Consider the following 18,220-nt stretch of genomic DNA (forward strand, 5'->3'; position numbering starts at 1 on the left):
TCGTGCAGTGACTTTGACAGCTCAGGTGCAATGAGGAAGAACTTGTCAAGCGCCTTCTCATTTTGAGTTATCCCTACGATTCCTCCAATCACCTTCAGTGTACGGTTTTCTTGCTCAATGCCATGGTCTGGGGCTATTGATGTGAAGCCTGCCAATCCTTTTGTCACACAGAAGTTCCCTTTCATGAATTCCCTCCACAGTTCTGGGTGCTGCTTTTCAGTCTCCTGCATTGTTGAAATGTAGAGAGGGAGCAACCGAGCATAGTTTAGATGATCGTGAGCGAAGAAGTACTTCGTGAGAGACTCGATGCTCTCCATATGCAGCAGCAGATCACGTTGTCTTGTACTTCTAATGAACAGAAGGATAGTCTCAAACTGTTTCATGTAGTTCAGGATGAAGCGCTGTATCTTGTTTGTGCTGACCTCAAATTGTTCCAGTTTTTTGGTCATATCTCTGGACTCCATCATGGCCAATGTTTTTTTTGAGAATGTCGCATAGATTCTTCTCTGGCTCCATGCTCCCGCTGATGTCTCTCTGATATGCCTCTCCCAGACGAACAGATGACTCGTTCAGATAGGCCCTTTCTTCAGGTTCCATTGCCAGGAATCTCTGGAAGTACAGGTTGTACAAAGCGATCAGTGTTACCATGTGTGCCTCCAGAGCTCGATACAAGTGCCTCCCATTTAGTATTTGGCTCACTGTGGTTGGCGAGAAAAGTCCAGCCTCGACCCATGCCTGATCAATTCCACTCCCTTCCACGTATTTTCCTAATGCAGCTAAGGCCCAAAACACAACATGTAGCTCACCAGGTCGGAAGAGGAATTGCTTCCTGATGTCCTCGCGTTCCACCCACAGCTTCATCGCCAGGTCGTATAGCTGCAAATCGAGAGTCATGACTGTGATTGCCTCACTCCCCATAACACGAGTTGTGATGTTGTGAGCTCTCATCAGACCCGTGTACAGTGTATCATAGTCTGTAGGAGGCGACCTTATCAACGGAGGAACGAGAGCAACATTGGTCTTCTCACTGGACGAAGATAGCAAGGAATTGAAGGCTCCCCACGTCCCCGGAGCTGTGAGTTTGACGTCAACTTCTCCTTCTTCCTCGAAGTTCAGGCATCCAATCATCCAGGTCATATCGGTTTTCTTGTTCTTGTCTGTCTCGGGTTTTGATGTGAGCAGCTTGCAGTCGCTCTTTCTCTTCTCGGGTGCTGGCTTCTTGCAGGTCAACGTTTTACAGCCAACTGCATCATGTATCGTTTGAGCTTTTGATGACCGGTCAAGTTCAATTGGTGGTATCATGGGTGATTTCTCCGGTGATACAGGCTGGTAGATCGCAATTGCTGTACCATGAAGGGTATTCATCCCGCAAGGAGTTGACTCTAGAAAATCGATGTTGTCCATGGCAAACCAGACGAACGTGTCCTGAACCAACCATGGTGGTAGACAGATGCCTCCGGTGGACTCCATTTGCTTCAGTACGGAGTTGGCAATGCTGGTCTCAATCTCCATGACCTTTTTGTAGGAGATGGCGAGGTCCAGATGTGCAAGTTTCTCTACAAGCGCCTTGGATCGTGTGTTTTTGTGTATGTCGAGAGCTAAGCCCACACTCAATGGAGTTTCAAATCGTTGTTTGAATGATCCATCCTCGCTTCTTGGTTCGTACGATACCTGTCGGTCAGATTTATAAGCACCGACAAAGTGCTGCGCCAACAATGATGCACTCACACCAATGGAGTCCTCCCTGTTGCTATTTCCTACTTTCCTTGTTCCCATGACTGCATGCTTGCAGAAGATGTTGAGCATCGGGGGTGGCTTGTAATCAGCAAAGGTTCCATTAAATTTCCATGCTGGGGAAGATGCGATGTCTTTCCTCAATATTTTCGCAGCTCGCAAAAGTACTTTAAAATCGTCTTTGATGCTGTCTGCTGTAATTGTGCTTGATATCATGTGGTCTTTGAGCTTTGTGGAAAGAATCTGCTCTGGCTTTGTTTTGTTTGAGGGCCGGCTGAAATGAACATCGGCAATGTTGTCTAGGATCAATTGTTTCAGGTATGGCTTATAACTATGGTTGTCTGAGACCGGAAAGTCGTGCTCCTTAAGTAAATTGACATAGGTTACATGAATTTCATTCATATTCAGCACAGCATTTTCAGTAGTATCATTCAACGCAGTTTCAACAATTTCAATGAGTTCAAGGTCTGATAACACCTGACCAAAGTTAACATTGGTTGTTTCTGTTTGTTTTTCCGTCTTAACTATAGCACGTTTGGCCTTAACTACACATGGTAAATGATATTTCATGTCCTCAGCCATTGCTTGCAATGGGTCAGGCGAACTTATGACACTGTTCAGTCTCACTTTCAGATTGTCATTACTTGTTTCTTGGCCAATGTTTCTGATCTGGAGTCCCATGTTCTTTGTTGACACATTGTGTAGTTCACTTCCTCTGTCTTCCTGGCATATGACACATCTGAGCGCGTCAAATGTCTGTTCTCGGGAACACCTTCTGGATGTTGACGTGCTTTCCCCTAGATCACTAGAACTTGGTCGTCCTCTCTTTTTCAGTCGGATTTCTGCGGCACTGCCTGATGTTGTTCCTTTCTCAAACCTAGCCTTTGCTCGATCAATGTGCATCTTATTGGTAACATCTTTGTAACAAGCTTTATGGTAGCGGAGACCTTTTGCGAGCAATTCTTCAGCAGAGGAATATTGCAAACGTCTATTCAATGATGCAAACTTTGTTTCACCATACGTGTACTGTTCCTCAGCACCTGCCATCAGTTTCTCGACAGAGGAGAGTTTTGGTTTCGTTACAAAGGTTGTATAGTCTGTTTGCCCTATGGCCATTTGGCATACAAAACAAAGTCCGAAATCTACTGACTTCTCAATCTTCCTGGGTGGTGAGTCACTCATCTTGAAGGTAGGTGTAATTTTCTAGACACTCTTGAACTGTCGTCGGTCCTGCAAAGATAGATACTACTATTCAGATTCACATTTCGTCAACACAGTCAAAACCAGACCTTAACTAGATGGTGGAAACTTAATTAACCGATTTCATGCCGGCCGACCCCACTTTGGCTGGTATATGTCCACTATTTTATTTTCCTTGCATTTTTCTGTAAAAACAATGGCAGAAATGGCTTCCTTGGGTCTGAAAACATATAAAAGGACATATTATTCATGTTTATATGATATCTAGATACAAAGATATGCACAAAAGTGTATTTTCCAAATTTTATGGCGGCCATCTTGGATTTCTTCGAATTACTACCTATTAGACGTAAAAGAAAAAATGGAACCCTATTTTTTTTACATCTCTATAATATTCTGAAGCAGAATCCATTGCTAAATCAATTTTAACAAACAAAAAACACAAACAATATTGTTATGACATATGGGCCTGCACTAAAAAGACCAAAAGAGCCTTCTCTCCAAAAAGTGCACTTCAGGAAAAGCGCCTGATGAAAAAGGATGTCACCTTTCAACATGACAATGCTCGACCAGGCACTGTGCGTCTGACATTGGAGGAAATCTCAAAGAATGGCTGGGTCCGTCACTCAACCCTGTTTTACATCACAAAAACATTGCAGTGTGGTTCAGCAAGGCAAATAACATAGGGGCAATACCCCTGGCGCTCACCTGGAACAATCAACAGCATACTGCACCGACTAAGGGTATTTTAAACCAATTTCAATGGTTGCTACAAGACAGAGCAGCATGCAGAATCATACCAACATAATCATAAGACTTCAAACAAACAAAGAAAAACATCCCTATTTTGGGGGGCAACCCCCCATCTCCCAACCCCATATAACCCCCAACCCCAACTTTGGGACAGCATGGGTGATGAAGGTTGTGGTGAAGGTTGTGGTGAAGTTTCATCTAAATAGTTTGTGTCGTTTCAGAGGAAAAAGCAAATTCCTATTTTGGGGGGTCAAACCTGGATCCACTTTGACCCCAGTAAACCCCCTTAGACCCCGATATTTTTAATGCCGTGAACAAACTTTAGTCACAACACAGCACATATAATTTGTGCCAAATTTGGTCACAATCCCATCAGCGGTTTCAGAGAAGAAGTTGCAAGTGTTTATGGACTGACAGATGGACGGACAATGCGCCATCGCAGAAGCTCCCCTGAACTTCGTTCCAGGTGAGCTAAAAATCATTTAAAGATGTATAGTGAGTGTGTCCCAGAAAAAAAGGATCACTACGTGTAAATTCAACATTTTTTGCATTTTACAGCACAAAAACTATACAGTGTTGGCCAGCAAGGCCAAATATGGTTACAAAACTGTATATCCCAATTTTTTTTCAAGTGTACAGTGTATTCCAGAACAAAGTATCACTTTTTGGAAATATCACCACTTTAAATTTCCCACTTAAAGGAGAACGGACACGACCAAAACAACTTTGCAGATTTCGAAACAGAAACATATCTTAAACACTTCTATTGAGTTCATTTCACAAATATCTTCGCGGTTTTATTAGAATTTGTCAAAATATCGCCAAACAAGCAAAATCAGTTTTGTCAAAACCGCAAACCGGAAATGACGTTTGCGAAGTAACCCAGTTTTTCGTTCTTAAAGCCTTGTTGGCTTCGTGACGATCAGAACATCGCTTTCTTTTCGTTACGATCAGTTGGAATCATGCCCAGTCGTTGTGGCTGCTGCTAGTGCGTGCCCGTACGTGCGGGGAGGTACGTGGACATACGTACGTTGACGTACATACCAAAAATAAGGCCTCACTGTCCGGAAGTTCGCATATCACAGTTACGATTAATCGCAAATTAGTTTTAATGGCCAATTATTCAATTTTCAAACCGCGAGGCAGAAACAACAAACACACGCGGTTCCTTCGCTGTAGCTTGACCGTACGTGCAAAGAAAAATTAAAACTTGCATCGTTCCTTCGGTCTTTGCTCTCGTCGTTGGCCGTTTCTTCGCTCTCGTACAAAACGTATGTGTTTGCTAAATAAATGGCCATAACTTGGTAACCACTTGTCCAATTAATAGCAAACCTTGAAAATCCACATCCTCAGGTCCCCAGCAATATACCTGGCAAGTTTCACTTAGATCGGACCAGTGGTTGTCGAGAAACAGCGGTCACAGACATACACACAGAGATTGCTTGCATTATAGAGAGTGCTATAATGATACAATTACAACTCAACTGATACACCTGCAGTGCTGCACTAAGTCAATAAAGTCGTATTCGTTTCTGTGTTTCTATCCATTTCTTGCCCCACGGCACCGAACATTAATTAAATATTAGTTATGTATTCCATTGACCAGAAAAAGAAACTTTTTCAATTAAAAAAGAGACATAAAAATGAATACCATTCAGTATTTTGGAGGTGCCCGAGATCAAAATCGATCGCCATTGTGTCTGTGTCCGACGATTTCTCTTCTTCACTCTCTGGACGGTATGGTTCGAATCTGTATGGGAGAATCGAGTGTGATTCCCCAAGATTATTAACTTTCTCTTCATTTTCCGCATCAGATTGGTCAGAAATATTGCTGATATCCAGACTTACGCAACTATCGGAGTCGGTGTCTACCATTGTTTACTATTGCGCAGTCACATCAGCTTCCTCTGATGATGTCACGATGATGATGATAGTCATCACCAGATGCTGGCCGGCGCGAGAGAAATCGTCTGCTATTGGCATTTTAAAACTCGGATATCTCACGATTCACGCATGCTAGAGCAACAATTTTTGCGCCAAACTTAATCTTTTTTGTTGCTACAATTAATTAATCTTAAGCATTTGATGTCTATACTCATGTCCGTTTCCCTTTCAGGTGGGCAAACATGGACACCGCCAATAACACCCAAGGGCAGGAGTACCAATGTTAATCTTTACAACGTTGCATTTATCTCCACACTAAGCGAGGCAACTAAGGATACATTCCTCCTCCTTATGGATGCTAGCCCGTAGGGTTTGTCCCTGCTCTATTCTTTAAATGCTGAGTGTCAAGACAAACAAACACACAGACAAACAAACAGACAAACTAGAATGGCACTCAGTAGAGAGCGTACCTCCACCAGGTAAACAGTTTACGTTTTGTATCCCAGAGTAGACCAGAAAATCACAATACAAAATCACATTTAATCAAAATCATCCATCCACAACTTTTAGAGATATCCTGCTATTCATAGTTTTTGTCCCTATCTCCAATGGTGAAGAATCACTGAAAAAATTATATGAGCCGGATCCAGATCTTCACCAAAATTGAATCGATTCTTCCTTGTCGCACACACAACCTGTCCACCATGTTTCGTCCAAATCCGTCCATGACTTTTTGAAATATCGTGCTTTGTATCGGTTTTAGCCCTATCACTCAATGGTGAAGAATCACTTAGAAAATTAAATAATTCTCATATCCGAATCCATATTCAGATCTTCACCAAAATCGAATCGAATTGCCCTTGTCACACACACAACCTGTCCACAAAGCTTCATCAAAATCCGTCTATAACTGTTTGAGATATCCTCCTATGTATAGTTTTTGGCCTTACCTCCCAATGGTGAAGAATCACTTAAAAAATTATACTATCCGGATCCGAATCCAGATCTTCACCAAAATCTAATGATTTCGTCCTTGTCACATACGCTATATCTCTGCCAAATTTCGTCCGAATCCATCTACAACTTCTTGAGATATCTTGTTCACCAACAAACAAACAGACAGACAAACAGGGGTGAAAGAATAGCCTCCATCCACCTTTGGTGGTTGACGTAAATATTTGGTATGATTTGGCAACAGTCAGAATTAAACTGCAGACCTCCCAGACTCAGAGCAGTTGCTCCAAACATTATGGCACCAAGTCTGGGCAAATGATCCATGAAGCTTTGCATCATTATTTTGCTTACAAAAGTTATGGATTGTGGAAAAAGCTCAAGAAACAGCATGATAAGTTCTGCTACTGGGACGTCCTCCCCCGATCATTGACTAACTTTCCATCCAATCTACACTACATTACCAAAAGTTTGCGGACATCCCTTCTAATTAGTGGATTCGGCTATTTCAGCCACACCTATTGCTGACATGTACATACAATCAAGCACACAGCCATGAAATCTTCATAGACAAACATTGGCAGTAAAATGGCCATACTGAAGAACTCAGTGACTTTCAACGTGGCACCGTCATCGGATGCCACCTTTCCAACAAGTCAGTTCGTCAAATTTCTGCCCTGTGAGAGCTGCCCCGGTCAACTGTAAGTGCTGTTATTATTAAGTGAAAACGTCTAGAAGCAACAACAGCTCAGCCGCAAAGTGGTAGGCCACACATGCTCAGAGAACGGGACCGCAGAGTGCTGAAGCGCGGAGCGCGTAAAAATCATCTGTCCTCGGTTGCAACACTCACCACCAAGTTGCAAACTGCCTCTGGAAGCAACGTCAGCACAACAACTGTTCGTCAGGCACTTCATGAAATGGGTTTTCATGGCCAAGCAGCCGCACACAAGCCTAAGATCACCATGCGCAATGCCAAGCATCGGCTGGAGTGGTGTAAAGCTCACCACCATTGGACTCTAGAGCAGTGGAAATCGCATTCTCTGGTGTGATGAATCATGCTTCACCATCTGGCAGTCCGAAGGACGAATCTGGGTTTGGCGGACGCCAGAAGAACGCTACCTGCCCGAATGCATAGTGCCAACTCTAAAGTTTGGTAGAGAAGGAATAATGGTCTGTGGTGGTTTTTCGTGGTTCGGGCTAGGCTCCTTCGTTCCAGCAAAGGGAAATCTTAACGCTACAGCGTACAATGACATTCTAGACGATTGCATGATTTCAACTTTGTGGTAACATTTTGGGGAAGGCCCTTTCCCGTTTCAGCATGGCAATGCCCCCATGCACAAAGCGAGGTCCATACAAAAATGGTTTGTCGAGATCGGTGTGGAAGAACTTGACTGGCCTGCACAGAGCCTTGATCTCAACACCATCAAACACCTTTGGGATGAATTGGAACGCCGACTGCGAGCCAGGCCTACCAGCCCAACATCAGTGCCCGACCTCACTAATGCTCTTGTCGCTGCATGGAAGCAACTCCCCACAGCATTGTTCCAACATCGAGTGGAAAGCCTTCCCAGAAGAGTGGAGTCTGTTATAGCAGCAAAGGGGTGGACCAACTCCATATTAATGCCCATGATTTTGGAATGAGATGTTCGATGTTCGGGTGACCACATACTTTTGGTCATGTAGTGTATCTTGTTACTCTTCTGCCCCCAATTGGCGCTTTTGATTACTTTCTTGTCAAGGCCCATATCTCTCTAGCTATTGTAAGGGAGCAACCTAAATGATACAGGATATGATAATGATCAGGCCAACTGGCAGGACTTAAATCTGCTCTAAAGGAAAAAGGATTGGACCACCATCTCCACAGCACCCAATCTTCATTCCGCCTGGAAATACTTTCACAAAGTCTATTTTCTCTCATGCACTGGTTTATCCCATCCCATCTTCTGTTTTCCTTTACATCTTCGAGAGTCTAGACTATGGGGAAGCAGTTGCAGTTAACAGTTTGCTTTCTCAGCATGAAAAGCTAACTCGACGAGGGTAACTTTTATTCATTCCGTAAAGCTCGCAACAAGAGTGATTTCGGACCAACCTTTAAACTGTCACTCTGGTACTCTGGTAGGATATTGGGTCATTGAGTATGCTATTCTTAGGAGGGACTAGCACAGCGAGCATTTGCTGATACATTTTAAAAGTCCCACGGTGTCTTTTTCAAGATTAGGCAATTGTGTTCTGATAAAGTAGTCAAATTCAAAAAAGATTCACTGCCATGACACCTGCAAATTTGGTTGGGTCACCAGAATCAAATTCAGACATTACTCCCAATGTGTGTGGCACTAGAACATGAGGACCAGCTTAGCTTGGAACATTCGGTTACTCTAAACTCTAAACAGCTAGAAATGTGACAACTTAAAATAGGTACCTCATTTGCTAATGTTCTCTTTTACCTGTAATGGAATTAATCCAAGTTCTCGCACATGGAGTCACTTTAGCGAAAGGAGCGTGACAAAAACAGGTGGACAAACCAAAAAAAATTAGGAAAATAAATGGAAAGACATCATCAATAAGATATCAAGCTTGCTGTGCGAACTATCAGATCGATAAGATATGAAGTTCATGATGACAAGGACAAATAATCACAAGGAGGGTACCTGTAAAAAGCTCAGGTGCAGCATAAGGTGGGGAACCACAGAACGTGCATAGGGCAGCTTGTGGATGACACACGGTGCTGAAGCCAAAGTCTCCAACCTTAACGCAACCTCCGCTTCCAAGAAACACATTCTCTGCTTTGAGGTCTCGATGAACAATGTGATTTTCATGCTGTAAGAGCATTTGAGTTCATGTTAGGGCAACAGCCCAACCAGCAATCATGTTTTTAATACAGAAATCAAAGTTCATAATGGAGGGCCTAAATGACAGAGGGAGCAGGTTTAGTTTACAGACTGACAGAGGATCAAAGGGAAACAGGGAGACAATAAAATTGCACATGCATGGATGAGTTGCGTGAAGAGTTTGGGGGGCGAGGAGTATGGGGAACGTCAGTGGAAGTAGAAGAGAGCAGGGGGTGGGTATTGGAGGATGGGGATAACATCAGCACTGGCATGTTTGTTTTTATGGTAAAAAATAAGTTTTTGGATGAATAATAAATACTTCCTGACAGGAGTAAATCCTAATTCCCTGAGCTGACCGCATCGGTTTACATTGCAATTGGATCTCCTCCAATTATGGCACCATTATTGATTTTTCAAAATGCAATTGCATCAAACCTGGCTTAATAATACCATAGGGCAGCCCAAGTAAATGTCCTTTAGTATAAGTACCGGCAGGTTTTGCTTTCAAGTTAGCCAGACCTGTGTGTCCGCATGTTAATCATAGACTATCAACCATTTTTTGTATGGCTCCTCCATGAGCCGTGATGTGGCCTGTAAACAAACAAAAATATTTGTCGTTTTTCATTCACAGAAAACTTGTAAACGATATTCCGCTCTTACTCCAGCAGAGGGCGCTGCACCGTGGAGCAATCATACCTGAGGACAAATCACTTGAGGACATTTTAATAACAGTCTTTTGCAAAAACAGGACTTTGAGTCACTTCCATTATGAAGGTACAATTCTATCTTGAAGCTATAATTCTATCCTACCTATTAATAATAAATCAATGAGCTAAACGGATAAATGAATGAATGAATGGAATTTCTATGCTTTCTTGCATGTTTCCTCCATCGACCTTTGTTTTTATCCTTATACACACCATGCTAAAAACAAAGATTTCCTTTCTGGCATGTTAACTGCTATCAATGAAGTTATTTGTTTATTAGTCAACAGTATTTGCACCGTTTTTGCAGCAAAAACCAAAGGCAACATTTGCCAACAAGGCTTTTACTCAAGTCACTGTAACAATTTGAATGCCATTTACATGCGCAGAACATATCATCGACATGTGTTCTCAATTTTACATGCATGTGGTACTAGGTTGGGGTAATTATTTGCACGTGAAACGATGATGTGCTTATTGACAATCATTTTTACCCATGAAGACAAGGCAAGTTATCATTAACGCCCTGGTCACAGTGAAAGAGAGGAAGAAATAAATTAAGAAAGAAACACAGGGAGAAAGAAAAAAAACAGAGGGAGAATGAAAGAACGAAATAGAGGGAGAATGAAAGTAAAAGTGAAACTAGAAGGAGAAAGAAGGAGCGAAACAGAGGGCAAAAAAGTAAAAGGGTGAAACTATGATGTGCTCATTGAAAATCATTTTTACCCGTGAAGACAAGGCAAATTATCATTAACACCCTGGTCACAGTGAAAGAGAGGAGTAAATAAGGTAAGAAAGAAACACAGGGAAAAATAAAGAGTGAGCGAAACAGAGGGAATGAATATGAATGATCGTTTTAAGGCCATTTTTCCCCGGTAGAGCGGGGGTTAGCCTTGCGGGCCCCATGACAATCATGGTTCCCTGTTTGAGGCAATGTTTTTATGGCCGGATGCCCTTCCTGACGCCAACCCTTGGTCACGCTCTTACAATGCGCAGGGACACGGTGTACCTATTCTAAATCGGGGTACACACCCCGGGATCATTCATCCCAGCAAGCTGGTACTCAATTTGCCGACCTCAGAAGGATGACAGGCTGAGTCAACCCCGCTGGCGTTAATTCAGCGATCGACCAGGATTCGAACCCAGGATCCCAAGCCGGCACCCTAACCGCTAAGCCAGCACCAGGCTGAGCGAAACGAAACAACTGAGATTGTTTGAAAGACTGAGATTGAGAATCTGAGCGAAACAGAGGGAGATTGAAAGAAAAAGTGAAACTAAAGGGAGAATTCCCATGCACACTCTTAAATACAAAATCCAAGTGTCAATGAGTTTCTTGACACAAACAAACAAAATCAGAAACGTATGTTTCAATGCATTTCTCTAACACCTATAACGACTATATTTTTCATTAGAGAGTACTTACGATAACACAGAGAATTTGGAATGGTTTGAATAATTTCTGGAGTTTGGATAAATTGTTTTTGTGATATAAATATCAAGTTTGCAAGTTATTCTGTCCAGGGTGTGGGCGTACATTAGCAGGTGTGATAATTCACCCGCTCCTTGTGATAATTTCACCACTTTAACATAAAAGTAAAAATCGAACTTGGAGGTGGCCATCCCAACATGAGTAACGATTCCACAAACACCCAGAGGACAACCACCACTTTTCAACTTATTTCGTCCAGTAATTTAGTTGTGCATAAAATGCAGAGCATATGTGGTATTGGGAGTTACATGAATATGAATGATTTAATGATGAACCGGAAAGGATGAGGCATATCCGGTAGTGACGTGTACCAGCTGTGGTGAAGAGTGGAGAAGGAGATGCCATTTAACGTTTTAGCTGAAGAACCTGCGTGTGGGCTGCAATTGTTATACAACAACATGTACATAAATTGGCCAAGTAGTTTTCGATTCGATAAAGGTTTTCATGCAGAGATGTTATCATAATGTAAACCATTAGATCTTGTAATACACTCTGCCACCGGGAGCAGCGCTACACGACACGTTTACCGTATTTTTCAGCACGAGTACACCTGCTCACTACGGAAGCGGAAAAATGGGTCATTCCACTTTGGGATATGTAGATTACAGTCGATCTATGGTCGGATCTCAAGAACATTGGGTGTGTGTTCATTTGCCAAGTTTCATGTGGAGAGATCGCCAAGTGGTTTAAGCATTTGAGCAAGCACTCCATTCAAAACCGTTAAGGAATGGCTGGCTTGGCAAGCGCTAGCTAGCTGCTTGGTAAATGAGCACAACCCGGGCTTCTTCCCTTTCAGTTTCATGTTAAACAGCAGGATCGAGTTTCAAAAGTTTGCTACGAAAAACGCCACGGTAGCGCCAGAAAGGGCCATGTTATTAACCCAACATTTGTGGGGTATATAGAGTACCGTAGATTTTTGCTCAGTTCTGTAAGTAAACCTTACTTCACGGATGTCGGAATTCATCCAAATTTCTTCATTTAGTGTTATAAAGAGCATTAGCAACTGTTTAAAAATCTAATCATACGTGTTTGTGGTTTATAATATTTTTACTTCCTGTAGCAGCCATTGCTCCCATGGAAACGCTATTATAACTACTAGCAACGGTACCCACCCTACCGGCGGGGCTTCAATTGGGAGGCCCAAATGAAAAGGTAAAATATCAGAAATTGAAGGCCTTTTGTATTTTAAACGATTCATATTCATATTCATTTTCATATTAGTAAGATATACTTTTATAAATACTGTTTAGATTTTGATGATTTGCGTGATATTTAACGGATGTTTATCTAAATCGTGCCTCCAAATTGAAGCCCCGCCCTTCGGGCGAGTACCGTCATATCTAATGGTGATACAACATAACTTCGCATCGCAGTGACGGTGAGCACCAATATGGCGGCTGAAAGACCCTGCTATGTATCGTTAGGGTTGGTGGCTGCTAGAATCCAAGGGTATGATTCCTAGTGAGATACCCATGCTACGCATGGGTGGGAGGCCAGAAGCAAACAGGCAATGCAGATACGGCGAATGCTAAAGCATGAAACCAATAAATTCTACATTCCTGTAGCACCTTCAGTCACACATCAGACATAGACAGCAAGTTCCTGAATGACTTCCATGAAAAATGTACCCATTCGCAAACAAACGGGTACGTTCATGCATAGAAACATCGATCGTGGGTCCGTGGCGAATTTGCCGATGGCGATCCGCGAAGTTCACGTTCAGAAAGTAGAAACTATCACGGCATGTCATCATTCACTTGAACTCGATATCTCTTTTTTCATTCCAAACAGCATATCTCCAATCACAAATTAATCACAAAATAAACTTTTAACAACATTATTAATGTTTCCTTCATTGTAAAAAGTACCAAATCAACAGTTAAAAGGATTTTGAGCCGATAGCTGTTACGGCCTTGGCAAGATCGATGGAGACAGCGATCTGTTAGCGTATTCACCGCCCAAATAGCGATGTGGAATTCTCTCATGTAGAGATTCAACCCGTGTCCTTATAAACTATCCATGGATATCCGTGTCCTTATAAACTACCCGTGTCCTATATAAACTGTCGCCGAGGTCATTATTTACTTTTAATGATGTTTATATACGAATCGAAAAGAAGACAATTGGTTTGGGTCGTCCTTTCCGCATATCGTGGGATTGTGAGTCGGAGAAACGGCCGTGATGGCGGGGAGGAGGATGGAATTCTCTCAAGCAGGGATTCAACCCATGTCCTTATAAAAGGTCTTTATCCAAGGTCACCGAGTCCGATCGAGTCCGTGCATCGTCACAATGAGAACAATGAACGTTATGCAAACGTGAATGTTATGCGGGATTCCAAACCTGAGAATGCTGGAGACAAAAGCTGAAATTGGGAAAACTAAATAGCCTATTTTACTCCTGGAGATCCCAGGATTATCCACCCAAAATATCTTTGCGATCGGTTCAGCAGTTTTTACGGTACCTTCGAACAGACAGACGGACATTTGGTGAATTATAGTAAGATAAGCTATTTATACACGTTATCACTGCAGGAAAAACGCTTTGGGGAAGTGGGACATTATTCGTATTAATATTGTTGTAATAACATTAATAACATGTGATTATCATTAATTTTGTTATTAAAAGCATCTTTGGGAAAAAAACGCCACGATAAATATTCTTCTTTGGGAAAACGCCACGATAAAGCTAACTTAATATGGATATACACCTCAACATGCAACCCCATTGACGGCAATGGTGGGGAAAACCTGCTCTGGGATGGGGGGGGGGGGCAAATGAATGCGCTACAACCTTCATTATGTAACCATTCGTCATCCTGTCAGGTTTGGTTGAGATTGGATAAGTAAGGACGGAATGTATTGGCGTCAAAAATTCATCAGTCAGACAGACAGAAAGACACGAAATGGCGTATTTTAGTAAGATATACGTCGATCCTTTTTCCCCAGAGGTCTGGGCCTCAACTTGCACTCAGAATCGACTTATCTATGGTTTAAAACATTGAATTGCATCAATGAAAACAAATTCCAAAGTGTTATATTTTCACAAACAAATTGTTTAATTGTTCATTTAAATACACTACGGCAAGTTTGCACTTAACATAATGAATGCGTTCCTAGAAAGTGCGACGTTAAGCAAGACGACGTTAAGCAGACGAGATATTCTCATAGATGTGGTGTTATAATGGGGGATGCGTTCCCAGGGCACATTTATTTCGGTAACCCTAACATAACTTTAACCTCACATAACGACATATGAGAGATAAATATTAAACTAATCAATAAAATACACATTAAATACACAAATGGACAATTAAAGAAACTGTTACAGGGGTACTCACCAAAATGTAGGACCAAGATTGCTTGTCGGGACGGGAGAGGTGTGGGTGTGGAGTGGAGGGGTTACAGGGATAGAGAGGCAGGCCTTCCTTCCTGTCTCGGACTGACTGTTCGAATAATTTGCGGACTGGGAATGCAGAGGCCAGAGCGATATGGCGCTCCCCTCTCCCTGATCAGTCTTTCGGGTGAGTTGCATAGCGCATCTGGAATCGAGAAATCTCGGATCGAGTTATCGAACGGGCATGACGAATCTAGATCAGAGAAGTCGTCAACGAGGTGCATAGCACCGGTGAAATACGAACACAGTATTTGTACAAAGATGAATGTTGTGTTGAGAAAAGCAAGAAGGCTAATCGTGGCTGCAAAGCTCGGTGGATAAACATTGGGTGCTTGGATTACATGAAGTATCAGGTGTTCATGTTCATTAAGGAGTTGTGAACTGTGACAAAATGTCATGTGCTATGAGCCAGTGCTGATAATGATTCTGTAGCTTGTTTTAAATAATGTACCTCAATATGATAAAATATGTTGAAAAACTATTTACATTCCTAATTTATTCAAAAGGTCGTCCCACACAGCAATTCAGACAAGGAGAAAAAGACATAAAATGTCATAACCCCCGTGATTTTAGTAATTTTGCTGTACAGAGTTAAAGGCCGTCAGTCGGCCATCTTTGGTCGGATTACAAAACAAAATCGTCTGCATATGTATACTCTGAATGAATGAATGAATGATTGTTTTAAGGCCATTTTCCCCGCTAGAGCGGAGGTTAGCCTTGTGGGCCCCATGACAATCATGGTTCCCTGTTTGAAACAATGTTTTTATGGCCGGATGGCGGATGCCCTTCCTGGCGCCAACCCTTAGTCGCCTCTTACGATGCGCAGGGATACGGTGTACCTATTCTAAACCGGCGTACACACCGGGATCATTCATCCCAGCAAGCTGGTACTCAATTTACCGACCTCGGAAGGATGACAGGCTGAGTCAACCCCCCTGGCGTTAATTCAGCGATCGACCGGGATTCAAACCCAGGATCCTAGGATCCCAAGCCGGGACCCTAACCGCTAAGCCAACACCAGGCATACTCTCATGTACCGATATTGTCTTTGTACCAAGGTTGAAGAAAATCGGACCATGCATGTTGAGAAATTGTTGGAGACATGTTTAAGTAGCACAATGGCCGCCAGTCGGCCATCTTGGATCTGATCCCGAAAGAAAATGACGTGCATATGTAACCGATCATTCATTATCTGTGTGCCAAGTTTGAACAAGAACACCACAAGCGGTAAATGCATGTTCGAGAAATGGTTGAGGATGTGTTCAATATCGGGTTTTTATGGTGTAGCCCATAGGGCAAAGCCGTCTAGAACAGTGTTTGTCCATCCGTATGTCCCCTCAAACGTATACCAATCAGAGCTGAGGATCTGGTCACATGACAGGGTGATGTGATTATGTCTGATGTCATTACGGCGGCATGGCGGCTGACTCTCCACATTCCGGCATTTTGATTCCAATTTCGTTCAGGCCAATCAAATCGTCGAACCTGTCATACATCACAATCGCCATGCTCTACCTTTACGTTTTTCATGCAGTGTGAAACACAAACAAACCGATTGTTAAAATGACCATCAAATATCAAAAGCATCAGCGTTAAATGGCTCTTCCAACAAAACGGTATGTATAGGCCTTAGGCTTCATGCCTCACCTTTGCGCCGCTTCGGACAAATTAAGCCCAGGTTTCTTAATACAGTAGTGTATCGTTTCAGTATTATCGTTTTCGTAATAGTAATAATAATAATAATATAGTAAATATGACCATAACACTTTAATCCCAATGTCATGAATACAAAGTTAATGGATTGAAGTGGTGTATGGTTCATGAATCAATGATAAGCGGTGTACGGTACTAACAACCTCGGAAGTAAGGAATTCGCCGCGATTTTTTACAGCATGTTATTAACCCAACCATTGTGGGGTATATAGATTACAGTAGATCTTCCCTCAGTTCTGTAAGTAAAACTTACCTCCCGGATGTTGGGATTCCTCCAAATTTCTTTGTTTTCAGCATTAGCAACTGTTTAAAAAGCTAATTTATGTGTGTTTGTGGTTTATAATATTTTACAAGCCCGGCTACGCCGCCGTTAGACTCGGTCTTGTTTACAACTAAAATGCCTGCCAGTCGTCCATATTTGATCGCATCGCAAAAAAAAATGATGTGCATATGTGTATCATCATCTGTTGACCTTTTGCCAAATATGAACAAAATTGGTCCATACATGTCGGATATATGGTTGCGGAGGCATCTGCACGTAATCACGGACGGATGAGACCAATCCATATAGCCCCATTTCGGACGCCCCGCAGCCCACCCTCCCCCCCCCCCCCCAAGTCCAACTGAGGCCAATAACATGCACAAAACAGCTTATTCATATTCATGAGCCTGGAAGTACTGCAAGCAGTTGTTGGTGTCGGGGAAGAATTAACACATCTATTGTTCTGACTGACATTTTTCTAACTACCGTAGTTGATCTGGTTTCCTCTTATACTCCAAATCGGCTTATCTATGAATGAAGGAAAGAAAATTGGACCAATTGGACTTGTACTCCGCATGGACTTATAGGCCGAAAAATACTGTAAACAGAATTTGCATCATGTCCCCCCCCTCCCAAAGCCCTGTGGTGATTAATTTCACCTCGGGGGGCTTCGTTTCTTTGTACAGTTAAGTTATTGTTTGTATTCATCATCTTCATCCAGGATTTCCGTTTCTGTTGTCTTGTCTTCATTAAAGGGTTCATTTTTTTTTATCCTAAGGCTTGCGTGCATGTCTGTTTTTGCCATCCTTCCCACGCAAACCGTTCTGGCTTTATTGAGATGGAGGCTAAATTAGTTAAAAGAGAGATAACGAGTGTGTTTGGACATGCTCGTTATAATTCCAAAGCATCTATCCCACTCAGGGCATTTCATGCCAATTGCCTTTAGCATGGTCATTCATGGAGTAAATCACTCCGGCATGCTCAGACTCTACACCAGTTCCAGTTGTGGCGGTGGCTAAGCAGTTGTCGTGGGGACAACCCACATGACATTTGGCCTCAGGAGTGTGGGATTCACACCCTAGAGTTTCTGATGTTGGAGTGGTGATTGATTCCTGCCTCCTGCAGGGAAGATTTATTTTAAAATTTTGCACAAGAGCACAATTTTGCACACCAAAAAAATAAAAATAAAAATTTACAAGGTTGGCTTTTTGGGGGTTTAAAAAAATATATTTTTGTCCTGTTTCGTGTGCATGGGAAGACAAAAAGATGGAGGATTTTGGCGTGCATGAGGCTGAACATGATGCAACCA

General features: G+C 42.4%; 1 protein-coding gene across 3 annotated transcripts in view; it reads right to left on the minus strand.

Annotated features, from left to right (window-relative positions):
* LOC137423532 (serine/threonine-protein kinase NIM1) overlaps nt 1-18,220 on the minus strand; it is a 121,625-nt gene that overhangs the window by 27,709 nt on the left and 75,696 nt on the right. For all 3 annotated transcript variants that reach the window (XM_068110815.2, XM_078771379.1, XM_078771370.1), the window contains one exon: nt 9,171-9,339. In XM_068110815.2, coding sequence (XP_067966916.1) covers nt 9,171-9,339 — 169 coding nt within the window. The remainder of the gene's footprint in view (nt 1-9,170; nt 9,340-18,220) is intronic.

Source organism: Myxine glutinosa, chromosome 1, assembly GCF_964187855.1.
Source record: "Myxine glutinosa chromosome 1, kmMyxGlut1.1, whole genome shotgun sequence".
In the NCBI taxonomy this organism is placed as follows: domain Eukaryota; kingdom Metazoa; phylum Chordata; class Myxini; order Myxiniformes; family Myxinidae; genus Myxine; species Myxine glutinosa.